The 13,185-nt window shown below is 38.0% G+C and overlaps 1 protein-coding gene across 1 annotated transcript; it reads left to right on the top strand.

Annotated features, from left to right (window-relative positions):
- Window positions 1–6,265: 6,265 nt before the first annotated feature.
- Window positions 6,266–7,507, top strand: LOC145625083 (uncharacterized). The gene is made up of 2 exons (XM_081678166.1): window positions 6,266–6,518; window positions 6,675–7,507. The coding sequence occupies exons 1-2, from the start codon at window positions 6,266–6,268 to the stop codon at window positions 7,505–7,507; spliced, it is 1,086 nt and encodes a 361-aa protein (XP_081534292.1).
- The last annotated feature ends 5,678 nt before the right edge of the window (window positions 7,508–13,185 follow it).

The following is a 13,185-nucleotide window of genomic DNA, read 5'->3' as shown; positions in this document are numbered from 1 at the left end:
TTTTTTTTTTTTTTTTTTTTTTTTTTTTGTGAGTAATTGAGGAGGATTGTGGGTCTATATATAGTCTTTAGAGAGTGGAAAAGATAGAGTTGAAGGTATGAAAAATAAGATAAGTTTTGGGGTTTGTTAAAGTACTTGGATCAAATTGAGTCTAGGTTAGTAATTGGATTAGAAGATGAGAAGGAACTTGGATAAACACACATATGGTTGGAAGTATGAAGATAGGAAACAAAATGGACAATGAAGAAGAAGGTTAGAGGTTAATAAAATCATTAAATTAAAGCCATGGTTTTAGCTAGCTTCATGTTATAGGGAATATTTCAAGCATTACCCCTAACTTGAACCCCATTGTGATCATACACTTAAGTACGGTGGCGTCCAAAAGGAAAGAAGATAGAGCAAAAGAGTCGCCAACAAGTTTTAGGAACTTGTAAACCGTTCACAGGGTGAAGGTTACACCCTTAACGATCTAGGAGATCGTTAACTCCAATAGTTCTGGAGTCATGACTGGTAGTTCGGGATGAAGGTACAAATCCAACCTAAAAGAGATTGAACCTGCCCTAATAATAGGTCTCTACTTTATTCTGATCGTATTCATGTGCGCTTTCTGACTAACATGCAATCAATACGATTAACCCTAAACCTGTTTATCTATGTTGGTTGAATATTAATGCACAAATAAATCTATTATTGACGATCACTTGATTTATAATCAAATTAACCCTAACAAGATTAGTAATTATCTTATTAAGCGTGATTACAAGTACAAATTCCCTTTAAACATGCATAAAAGGTGTGATCAAACAATAATAATAATATATATCAAGCAACCTAATAATAATCATAATAAAAATAATCATAATAATAATAATTATAATAATCATAATCATGTTAAAGCATAATAATGATAGCAAGATCCTAGGCATGATACTAACAAGATTAATAACAAACCCTAGCATGTCACTAAGCAATAAAAATCAAAGCTTTAACCCTAACATTAATTATACTATTAGGAAAGACAATAAAAGGCATCATAGAAATCATAATTGACATAATATTCTTTACCCTAAACATGAATTCTATATCATAATATCAATAAAACAATTAAAGCACTTACTTGGATGCCTCGTATCTCTTTCTAATAAAAAAATACACACGTTAGTAACTTCAAGGAAAATATAAAATCAACAATTAAATTAAATAATTGAAAGAGAGATTTGGGACCAAACCCTCAGAAATTAAAATTTTTCACGTCTAGGGCGAAGGGAACTTCGAATTTAGCTAGGTGTGTTTAGATCTTGTGAATGCGGAATTTTATATGTAAAAAGGTTGGTTTAGAAAGAGAGAGAGAATCAAGAAATTCTTGATGAGAGTTGGTGATAAGAACTGATGGTTGTTGAGAATTGATGATTGAAAACAGAATTTTAAGAGGCTATTAATAGAGAAAATAAGTCGGATGGATAAAAAAACGAATCAGAGTTTTGACGAGAATAAAACACGATTAGCGCCAGACGCTGGACATTAGCGCTAGGCGCTAATGCTTGTCGTCAGGCGCTAATAATCAGTTTCACGCGTTTTTGTTTTTATCATATCTTTTGATCCAAAAGTCAAAATAAGACATATAATATGTCGTTAGAAAGCTCTTGAAGTCTACTTTCCAACCCAATTGGAATCAGATTAAAATATGTTTTAGATAGAAATATATGGCCGAAATAGTGGGACAGTGTCAGTTTTGGATAGATTTTCATATTCCATTCATATCTTTTTCGTTATAGCTCGGATTTAATATTATAATATATCATTGGAAAGATAATTTCAATATCTATCCAACGATATAAAATTTTGATAAAGATTATGAGGCACAAAAATAAAATCTGACTATATTCCACTTCGTACAAAACAAGGATTCTAAAAAGGAGTAGTTTTATTCAATTTCAAACTCTTTGAAACATAATTATCAATCCTAACTCCATTAGGATTTAAAATAACCTTCTAGAATATTCTAGAAGTCTATAATCAATCCTAATAGCTTTAGGAATGATAATTAATAATAGGCCCTCCTCTAGATCATTGGGCCACATATAAAAACCAAACCGGGCCCAGTTTAGTATTTTCGCCATAACTTCCTCATTATTCATCGAAATTGGGCTTATAATATATTGTTGGAAAGGTATTTTCAAGCCACATCCAACTACACCATTATTGGACCCTTATCATGGACCAAAATAAATTGGAATGCACGTTTTTCAAAAATAGGGTAAGAAAAGAAATATTTTCAAAAACAGAAAGAAGAGATATTTTAAAAAAACATCCTCATCACTAGACTTTTCACACCTTCGCTCTGTTTGATAATCAAACGACATGAAAGGTATTAATCACTGGGTTGTGTTTTGGGGAGACACATTTGGGTGTCTACAGAAGCCTCCACTTTGACTGAGTTTGGAGAAACCCAAGTTTCGAAAACAAAAGTCAAAGTATCGGTAGGGACGGAGAATGATTCAGAACGTTCTGCGATCCTAAATCATTCTTTTAACGCCGATACCTGCAAACTAGAGTTAGTTAAAACAGATAGTTAAGAAACGCGTATCTTGCTCCGTCGAGCACACGTCTCTGAGGGTAACCGATTTGTTGCTGTTGCATTGCTTGTAATACCCCGTATTTTTAAAGTCGTTTACTAATTATTAAATATGGATTTTTCCGAAATATTTTATTATACAAAATACCTATTTAAGTCCATATATGATTTTACAAAGATATAATTTTATTACGCTTTATAATTATATGAGTCAACTCAAAGTTGTCGAAATTTCAACCTCCAGTATTTTGCTTCCGAGTCAAACTAACAAGTACTAAATTATTCCTCCTTCCGTAATAAAATTCAACCCTTATACTACTCATATTCACAAAATTTATTAGGCCGGCATCATTTATTGGGTAAGCAGCATTTATTGGGCCAGCTGCATTTATTAGGCCAACAACATTTATTAGGTTGGATGCATTAATTGGGTTGGCAGTATTTATGAAATCGGTTGGAATAGTGCCTGAGTTGGGGTTATATATACCCATGGATGGAGGCCATTGTAACCATACCATCTCCTCCTCCCTTCCATTTCCTCCTCCCTTCCATTTCCTCCTCTATATTCACCTTCCCTAAACTTTCATATAGTGGTCGTGAACTCCACCACGAGCACCACTTGCCGCAATCTGGCCACCCACTACCGGCAGCCACAGACCACCAAAGGTGACACCATCCACTCCTTCCTTCTTCCTTAATTATTTCATCTCTAAGCTTAATCTCCACTAGTTTTAAATACTAATAACTAGTTACTACCTCTAATTTAAGTACTACTACAATGCATGATTATTATTAATATTAATAGTATTATTATAGTTGTGGTTGATGATTTTATTCCAACTATATGCTACTACTACTCTCAACTACACTAATACTACTACGACAACTATTCCTTCTATGTTGTACGTACTACTACTACTTCCTATTATTATTATTATTATTATTATTATTATTATTATTACTACTACTACTACTACTACTACTACTACTACTACTACTACTACTACTACTACTGTTGTTATAATTATTGTTGTTGTTATCGTAGTTGTTGCTGTTAATGTTTGCTATTATTATCAGTACTAGCTACAACAAATACTTGCACAAATTACTACTACTACTACTACTATTCACATATATAAGCCCTACTTACTTGCTTACGTATAGTACTACTACTTCCTATTATTATTATTATTATTCTTATTATTATTATGGATTATTAAAGATAGTTTCATAAATACAAGTGTTGATTTTATAAAAAGGTTATGATAATAAATTGTTCATGCACAACTAGTTAAAGTCGATAGTCTAAGTCCTTGTGTATATGGGTTGAAAAGTATTTGATTAGGATTATTGGTTTGTTATAGGAGGAATTTCGGGTTTGAAATTAGGAGCTCCGTAATTGTGTTCAAAGATCAAGGTACGTACACGTGGCTAGATCTTTTAAAGTGACTTTTATATGCAACGTGATTTACATGTTAAATGATTTCGAACCATGTTTAAATGTTCGTGAAATATATTTTGGTGAAACATGTTTTAAGTGTTTGATCTAAAATGTTTAAATATTTCATACGGTTGATTATAAACTTGTACTGATATTCAAGATGTTTTAAAAAGGAAGTTTTATTGTTTAAATTATCCCGAGTATGGGATATTGGAAGGTCTATTTAACAGGATTTACCCCTTGGATCTTTGGATTTTTAACTCCCACTATGCGGAGTAAGTTGAAGACTATGGACTTTGTATGACGTAGTCTTTCCCCTTGATAGCACTATGTAAAGGAGTTACTAGCTTGGGGGTGTGCACACTGAGATGGGAAAATGATTTATGAAAACATGAACTGATCCATCCTATTCGGAATTATCTTCGGAAAGCTGGTTATTTCGAAAATTGGTTCTTTGACAAGTTTTTATACATGAATTTCTATTCAGGAATGGTTTGGATAAATTCTGATTTATTAAAGTTAAATCTCTTCGAAAGCATGTTTAATTAATTAAATTGATTTTACATGTCTAGCATTTGTATGTACTTATCATATTGGCTAATACGTATTTGTTTTGTTTTGGCTTGGCCCTACTTATCATTTTGATAAGTAGATAGGTGATGACGATCGGACAACGTGAACTATATGCTGCATTGGGAATGATGGGCGGTGAAGCCGGTCATCACCTAGTCTAATTTAGTAAACATAGTATCAGTAGTTACTTTTGTAGTCACTTTGAAAGTGTATCAAACTATTATTATTACTATTATTATTAATGAAAGACAAGTACTATTTTCTGCTGCAAAACTCTGTTAAGCCTTGCGTAATCACGTGGCGGTAATACTCCCAAGTTACTCCCTAAAGTTGGATTATTATTGTTAATATTAGAGAGTAATTTGGGGGTGTTACAAAGTGGTATCAGTTTTCGGGTCTTAAAAAGATAAAAAAAAAATTGGAATATAAAACTGATGGGTAGACCTAAGAGGGGCATATAGGATAGAGTTTCGCATTTGTTTTCTGAAAGTATATATTAAGTATATATTTAAGTAAAAACTACTTTCCATTTTAATATGACGAAAGATTAATAGTGGGGATTATTGGATTGGCAATGAGCTCTGGCTAGGCAGGACTTGGGCTCAGGGCAACGTCGTCCCTAACCTCTCCTACCTGGGATCTCATTGGTCCAATTAATCCACATTATGAATCAATTGTTCAACTTATAACTATACATATATAATATTTCCTAAATTAAAGAGTTTGAAACATATTCAAAAATGATTTCGAACTTTACGTGAATTATGTGCATATGGACTAAGCAAACGTCTAAACTATGTTTTAGTATATAAAGGTTCGAATTAAAATTCGAATTGCATTGAGATTGATAGACTTTTGGGAATTTTATATTCCAAGGTATATTAGTGAAGGTTTATGAATTATTATTGGATAATTATTCCTAACTTGGAAAAGGATTGGAAGGTGAATTGCACTCTTATGTGATGAATTATATGGTGAAGTAGTGTTTGTTGATTTGTATGATATAATTGTATGCAAATTATGATAAATCTTGTGATGATTTTTTTTTAGACCTTACTTAGAGTTGCTTCTAAAATGGCAATTTAGACTTGCTAGTTAAACTGATGAACGTTTAGTATTCAAGATATTTTGTGAACAGTAAAGTTATCACATCTCTGAGTCTTTGTTGGATGGATGAGTAATTTGTTTGTAAATTCATGTGTCTATTTACCACATTATTTAGGATCATGTCTCTAAAGCAACGAATTAAGAAAGAGCGTAGTTCCAAGGTCAACTCTGTCATCAAAAGGCTAACCAAAATAACCGAAAACATAGCTGGTATTGTCTCAAACCAGGGAAAAGGTCATAATGACCTTAATGCTTTTGGGGAAGTTTTTAAAAGAATAGCTGCGGCCAAACCACCCACTTAACTTGGCAAATTAGACCCAGCGAGCTTAGAAAATTGGGTGAGAGAATTTGATAAAATTTTTGATGCTATTAATTGCCCTGAGGAATTAAATGTCAATAATGCTGTTTATTACCTTAGAGAGGAAGTCGATTTGTGGTGGAGTCAAAGGAGAGATGACTTGTTGAGTAATCCTAACTTTGGGTGGGCTCAATTAAAGGAAGCTTTGAGAGAGAAGTTTTACCCTGCCTATTTGAGGAAACAAAAGTGTATGGAGTTTACAAACCTTAGAATGGGGAACATGAAGATTAATGAGTATTATAGCAAGTTCATTGAGTTAATGAGATTTGCACCTGAGGTGCTTAAGGCCCAAAGGTTTGAGCAAGGTTTGACTTTAACCCTTCAAGGGAAATTGGGAGGAGTGACTTTTGAGACCTTAGATGAGGTTTACGGGAGGGCAGCGCACCTTTATGGGATCAAAGGGAGAGAGCTAGAGGGAAACTATTCTGGGGAGAAGAGGAAGCCTAGTGGAGCTTTCAATGGGAGTGAGAAGAAACCCTAGGTTGAGGGGAACCCGAGTGGGAATTTTAATAGGAAAAGGGACAACAGGGGTAATTTTGAAAGAGGGAATGGGAACCGAGGGAATGGAGACAAACCCAAGAGAACCTATTTTTGCAAGAGATGTGCGAAAAACCACCCAGGAAAGGATTGTGAGGGAAACCTAGTGACTTGTCGCTACTGCCAAAAGCTAGGCCACCGTGAGTATGAGTGTTACAAGAAGGTTTCAAATGAGCAATCAGGTAAACCCCAAGATGAACCCAAGCCAATTCAGCCCAGCGGATTCAATTCTAAGCCTAGACCCAACAACAACAGTGGAGCTGCTCCCAAGGGTCGTGTGTTCGAGATGAACAGCCGTGAGGCTGCAACTGCTTCTGATGTGGTAATTGGCAATTTCTTTATTTGTTCTATGTCTACTAAAGTCTTGTTTGATTCAGGGGCGTCTCACTCTTTTATTTCTAGAACTTTAGTAGATAGACTCAAGTTAGAGAGTCTGGTGTCTGTTTCCTTAAATATTGCTATCCCATCAGGGGAAGTGGTGAGTTGCACAAAAATGCATCAGAGTGTACCTCTTGTTATTTCAAATGTAGAGTTTCCGTCAGACTTAATCGAGCTTGACTTACAAGATCTCGATGTTATTTTGGGGATGGACTGGTTGGGCAAGTACAAGGCCCAAATTGATTGCGAGGCCCAAAAGGTCACATTGTGTGGCCCGGGAAAGGTTAGAGTAACTTATCGAAGGAAGGGGAGGAAATCAGGGTTAAAAATCATATCTACTTTGCAACTTAAGAAGTGTGTAGCAAAGGGACATCCACTGTATTTGTGTAGCGTCCAAAGGATAGAAGAAGGAGGTAGAGATGATGGGAAAAATATTCTAGTAGTAAATGAATTTCTTGACGTTTTCCCCGAAGAAATTCCAGGGATGCCACATGTGAGGGATGTTGAGTTTACTATAGACTTAGTGCCCGGGACATGACCTATTTCAAAGGCTCCATATAGGATGGCCCCGGCTGAGATGAAAGAGTTGAAGACCCAGTTAGACGACTTGCTGGAGAAAGGATACATTCGACCAAGTTCATCACCATGGGGTGCACCGGTGTTGTTCGTAAAGAAGAAGGATGGAAGCTTGAGGCTATGTATAGATTACCAAGAGTTGAATAATGTGACAGTAAAAAATAAGTACCCTTTACCTAGGATTGATGATTTGTTCGACCAGTTAAAAGGGGCGGGAATATTTTCGAAGATCGATTTGAGGTCAAGGTATCATCAGTTGAGGATAGCAGAGTCGGACATTGCAAAAAGTGCTTTTAGGACTCGTTATGGTCATTATGAATTAATTGTAATGCCATTTGGGTTAGCCAATGCACTTGCTGTTTTTATGGATTTAATGCACCGAATTTTTAGGCCATACTTGGACAAGTTTGTAGTGGCGTTTATCGATGATATTTTGGTGTACTCGAAGGGTCGAGATGAGCATGAGGACCATTTGAGGGCGGTATTGGCAACCTTAAGAGAGCATCAATTATATGCCAAACTCTCAAAGTGTGAGTTTTGGTTGGAAGAGGTAGCTTTCCTAGGTCATGTGATTTCTAAGGAAGGAGTATCGGTGGACCCAGCAAAGGTAAAGGCTGTAAGTGAATGGCCGACCCCGAGGAGTGTGTCAGATGTTCGGAGTTTTCTTGGGTTAGCAGGTTACTATAGAAGATTTGTTAAGGATTTCTCGAGAATTGCAAGGCCTATGGCGATCTTAATGAGGAAAGAATGTAAGTATGAGTGGACTCCGGAGTGTGAGAAGGCTTTTCAGACATTAAAAGATAAGTTGACTATGGCACCTGTGTTAGCCCTGCCTGATGGAAGTGAGCAATATGAGGTGTATAGTGATGCTTCAAAGTTCGGGTTAGGTTGTGTGCTGATGCAAAATCGAAAGGTGATTGCTTATGCCTCGAGACAGTTGAAGCCTTATGAGGTGAATTACCCGACCCATGACTTGTATTTAGCCGCAATTGATTTGCATTGAAGATTTGGAGACACTACTTGTACGGAGTGACATGTAGGATTTTCACCGATCACAAGAGTTTGAAGTACATATTCACTCAAAAGGAGTTGAACATGAGACAACGGCGATGGTTGGAGTTGATTAAGGATTACGACTTGGAGATTCAGTATCATGAAGGGAAAGCGAATGTTGTAGCTGATGCATTAAGTAGGAAGTCAAGTCATGCAGTTAACGCGATGATCCTACCAGATCAATTATGTGTGGAGTTCCAAAAGATGAATTTGGAGGTATTGGAACAAGGAGAGGTAAAGGAAATTTTGGGTGCCTTGTTGAGCAAACCGTCGATTTATGATGAGATTCGAGAAAGTCATCCTGGGGACGAGAAGTTGAACAAGATTAAAGAAAAAAATCGAGGAAGGGCAAATATTGGACTTTTTAATAGCCGATGATGGAAGCATGAGGTTTAAAGGGAGATGGTGTGTTCCACATAATCGAGGTGATTTGAAGCAAAGGTTGATGAAGGAAGCTCACAGTTCTCCTTATTCAATGCATCCCGGAGGGGATAAGTTGTATAAGGACATGAAAAAGACATTCTGGTGGTCGAATATGAAAAGGGAAGTGGCAGAATTTGTGGCTAAATGTTTGACTTGTCAAAAGGTCAAAATCGAGCATAAGAGACCCCAAGGAACAGTTCAATCCTTGGAGGTTCCTAGTTGGAAGTGGGATTTGATCTCTGTGGATTTCGTAAGAGCTTTGCCAAAAACTTGAGCAGGAAATGATACGATTTGGGTCATAGTGGATCGACTAACGAAGTGTGCAACGTTCATACCCATGAGGAGTACATGGTCGATGGATTAATTGGGAAGAGCGTATGTGAAATTTGTGGTGAAATACCATGGTGTGCCAAAGGACATCATCTCGAATAGAGACTCAAGGTTCTTATCCAACTTCTGGCAGAGTTTACAAAAGGCTATGGGGACTATGTTGTTTATGAGCACTGCATTTCACCCCACAACCGATGGTCAAACAGAGAGAATAATACAGACATTAGAGGACATGTTGAGATCATGTGTTATGGAGTACCCGGGTTCATGGGAAGATCATTTGGACTTAATAAAGTTTTCCTACAACAACAGTTATCATGCAAGCATTGGGATGGCGCCATTCGAGGCTTTGTATGGGCGGAAGTGTAGAAGCTCGATATGTTGGAACGACATAAGCGAGACTGTTACACTTGGGCCAGAAATGATCGAAGAAAAGGTGAAACAAGTAAAGATGATTCGGGAGAAAATAAAAGCCGCACAAGATCGTCAAAAGAGCTATGCAGATTTGAAGAGGAGGGATGAGGAATATGAAGTAGGTGAGAAAGTTTTATTGAAAATATCTCCGATGAAGGGAGTGATGAGGTTCGGGAAAAGAAGGAAATTAAGCCCGAAGTACATTGGACCATACGAGATCATCCAAAAGGTGGGAAAAGTAGCATACAAGTTGGATTTGCCTAACGAGCTAGAGAGAGTTCACAATGTGTTCCATGTGAGCCAAATTCGGAAGTACATACCATATGTTTCCCATGTTTTACATCCTGAGACCATCGAGATGGATGAAAACTTGACTTATGAGGAAAGACTTGTGAAGATTTTGGATAGTAAAGTGAGAAGCACTAGAAACAAGGATGTTAAGATAGTTAAGGTTTTATGGTCAAACCATAAAACCGAGGAAGCTACTTGGGAAGCCAAAGTAGATATGAGGAAAAGATATCCAGAGTTGTTTTCTGAGGTCAGTAGTCGAGTTACGGGGGCATAACTCCTTTTAAGGGGGGTAGAATGCAATAGAGTTTCGCGCTTTTGCCCTTTTTGGTTAGTTTTGAGTTGTTATGTGTTGTACTTGAGTCATAGTTGAGTTATTTGGAGTCATTATAAGTTGTGCATGAGTCAATTTGTACTAACTTGGATTATTTAACCAACTCTTTACTCAAGTTTCGAGGTCGAAACTTCTTTTAAGGGGGGTAAACTGTAATACCATGTATTTTAAAAGTCGTTTACTAATTATTAAATATGGATTTTTCCGAAATATTTTATTATACAAAATACCTATTTAAGTCTATATATGATTTTACAAAGATATAATTTTATTACGATTTATAATTATATGAGTCAACTCAAAGTTGTCGAAATTTCAACCTCTAGTATTTTGCTTCCGAGTCAAACTAGCAAGTACTAAATTATTCCTCCTTCCGTAATCAAATTCAACCCTTATACTACTCATATTCACAAAATTTATTAGGCCGGTAGCATTTATTGGGTCAGCAACATTTATTGGGCCAGCTGCATTTATTAGGCCAACAACATTTATCAGGTTGGCTGCATTAATTGGGTTGGCAGTATTTATGAAATCGGTTGGAATAGTGCCTAAGTTGGAGCTATATATACCCATGGATGGAGGCCATTGTAACCATACCATCTCCTCCTCCCTTCCATTTCCTCCTCCCTTCTGTTTTGGGTGTTTTTTCCCTCGGGAGAGCTACGACTCAAAGACTGGTTGGTGAGCTCCTGTACCTGCAAAATAACGGAGACTCCCGGTGGTTGGAGTTCCGCCTCCGACGATCAAGGTAGAACGTGTAGGAGTGAGTAAAAAGTGCGGAAATAAAGGTGAGATCTTTCTCGGATTCCAAGAAAGGATATTTCTCTGATGTAAGAGAATGTCAGTAAATGTGCAATCAATTCTCTTTGTCCCACAAATGGGGAAATCTCCCTATTTATAGGGTCATTCTGGGTAAAGGTGCCCTAATCTAGGTCATTTGCCCTAGATTTGGTGGGCTGCCCGTCCTTTTAACGGCTCTTTGGGAATTGGGCCCTTAAAAGCCGTCATTCCTCTTGGTGACAGTGGATTCCACGTGTCACTTTGCAAGTGGCTCGATTTAGGCCATTAATAGGTGGACACGTGTCCCATCCCTATTGGACCACGTGGCGGGGTAATTTTACCCAAAACATTTGCCCCTCAAAATTGTGACGTGGCAAGCCAAGTGGCATCTGTGACATGTGTCACTCATGCAGCGGTAGAACAGAAATTACTGTTACTCTCTTAGAGGATTTACAAGGATGCCCTGAAGTTACCCCTCTATAAATAAAAACTTTGCCCCTCTCCTTTTCGCTCATTTACGAAAAAGGTCTTTGAGAGAATTTTTGACTTTTCTTCGAGAACAAACTTTCCGTCTGCCGCTTGCTGCCTTCCGCCTGACCCAGTCGGCTTTTACAACTTCAACGCTATCTCTTTCAGGTAACCGCCTACTCTTTTGTTTTTTAATGTCCTTTCAGTTCGTATGTGTTTGTTACCTTTCGTTTTTGAAAATGGTATCACAAACATATACGGCACGACCTAGGGCAACTGTCAGCCGGTCACCTGGGACGGCTGAATCTAGAACTAGGGGTGCTTCCTGTCTTGAACAACTCTTGCTAACGAATTCGTCTGTGTCTATGCAGGACACTATGGCTAGAACAAAAAGGATAGCCCGGCCGCCTAGTGATGAAGAGGACGAGGGCCCTATCAGGGTGCCCAGAAGCGAGGTTACCTATTACCCATCCGGCGCCCCGATGACGCCGACTGACTCAATTATGAGTGATTAAGAAAATGCCTCCAGCGAAGAGGCATCCGGCTCTGTAGAGGATTCGTCCCAATCGGATGCTAACTCAGGCGGCCTCAAAAGTGAGGGAGAGCCGCTTGTGAATGCTGAAGAAAGCTTTGGGGAAGAGGACGACTCTACAAAGCGAGGCCAGGAAGAAACCTCCTCCTCTCTTCTAGAAAAATTTACTCCTTACTTTACCCATATATCCGCGTCTACCCAAAGACTCATGCGGAAAAACTTGGATGACTTTCGCGACACCTATGTCATGGGTGCTGGTTATAATATTAACGTTCCGGCTCTTGACGATTCAGTCGTCTGGCCGCTTGACCAAAGCTATGGGGATAGATGCTTTGGGTGCTATGCGGCCACCATACAGGCAGGCCTTAGGTTTCCGCTGGATCCGGCTATTGAACAGATCCTTGATGGGTACCGCCTGGGAATATGGCAGTTAGCACCCAATTCTTAGGTTAACATCTTAGGATTCGTAGCCGCCTGTAGGATGCAAAATGTTGAGCCTAGCTTTGAGGCCTTCGCCCATATGCATTACCTTAGCAAAGCTCCTGCATCAGCCGGCTCCGGATGGTTCACTTTGTCATGTAACAAGGGTTACATGATGACTTTGGGGAAAGAAAAAAATGGAAGGATTGGAGAAATAAGTTTTACATCATCTCCTCCCCTGATACCATCCGAAACCGGAAGTATAATTCATGGAACCAAAATCCCTATCTCCTTGGTGAAAAAGCTATTCTCCCGCCTGTGTCTGATGAAGGCTGGGACCAAATTTTGACGCCTGGTCTTTTTAAAGTTGATGTCAAAACAATTAAGGAGGGAACCGAGAAAGAGATTATCCCTAAAAGCTATATTCCAGAGTTCAGTTGACTAGCTGATCCCTTCTTTTTGGCTGCCTGTGGCCTTAGCACTGAGAAAGGAAGAGGTGGGCAGCCGCCTGAATCTTTGCATGATAGACATTTATTTTCATCATTTCTCTTTTTTTTTTTTTAAAAAAATATTTCATTCGGCCTTTTGCAGAAGAAGC

This window comes from Chenopodium album, chromosome 3, assembly GCF_948465745.1.
Source record: "Chenopodium album chromosome 3, dcCheAlbu1.1, whole genome shotgun sequence".
Classification (NCBI taxonomy): Eukaryota; Viridiplantae; Streptophyta; class Magnoliopsida; order Caryophyllales; family Amaranthaceae; genus Chenopodium; species Chenopodium album.
This window is presented reverse-complemented; position numbering and strand designations above follow the sequence as displayed.

What these genes read in the sequence shown, in the direction of transcription:
- LOC145625083 (XM_081678166.1), top strand. Translation starts at nt 6,266, where the DNA reads ATGGGGAACATGAAGATTAATGAGTATTATAGCAAGTTCATTGAGTTA. An exon ending in TAGTGGAGCTTTCAATGGGA is followed by an intron (nt 6,519 to 6,674) that starts GTGAGAAGAAAC and finishes AAAACCACCCAG; the next exon opens with GAAAGGATTGTGAGGGAAAC.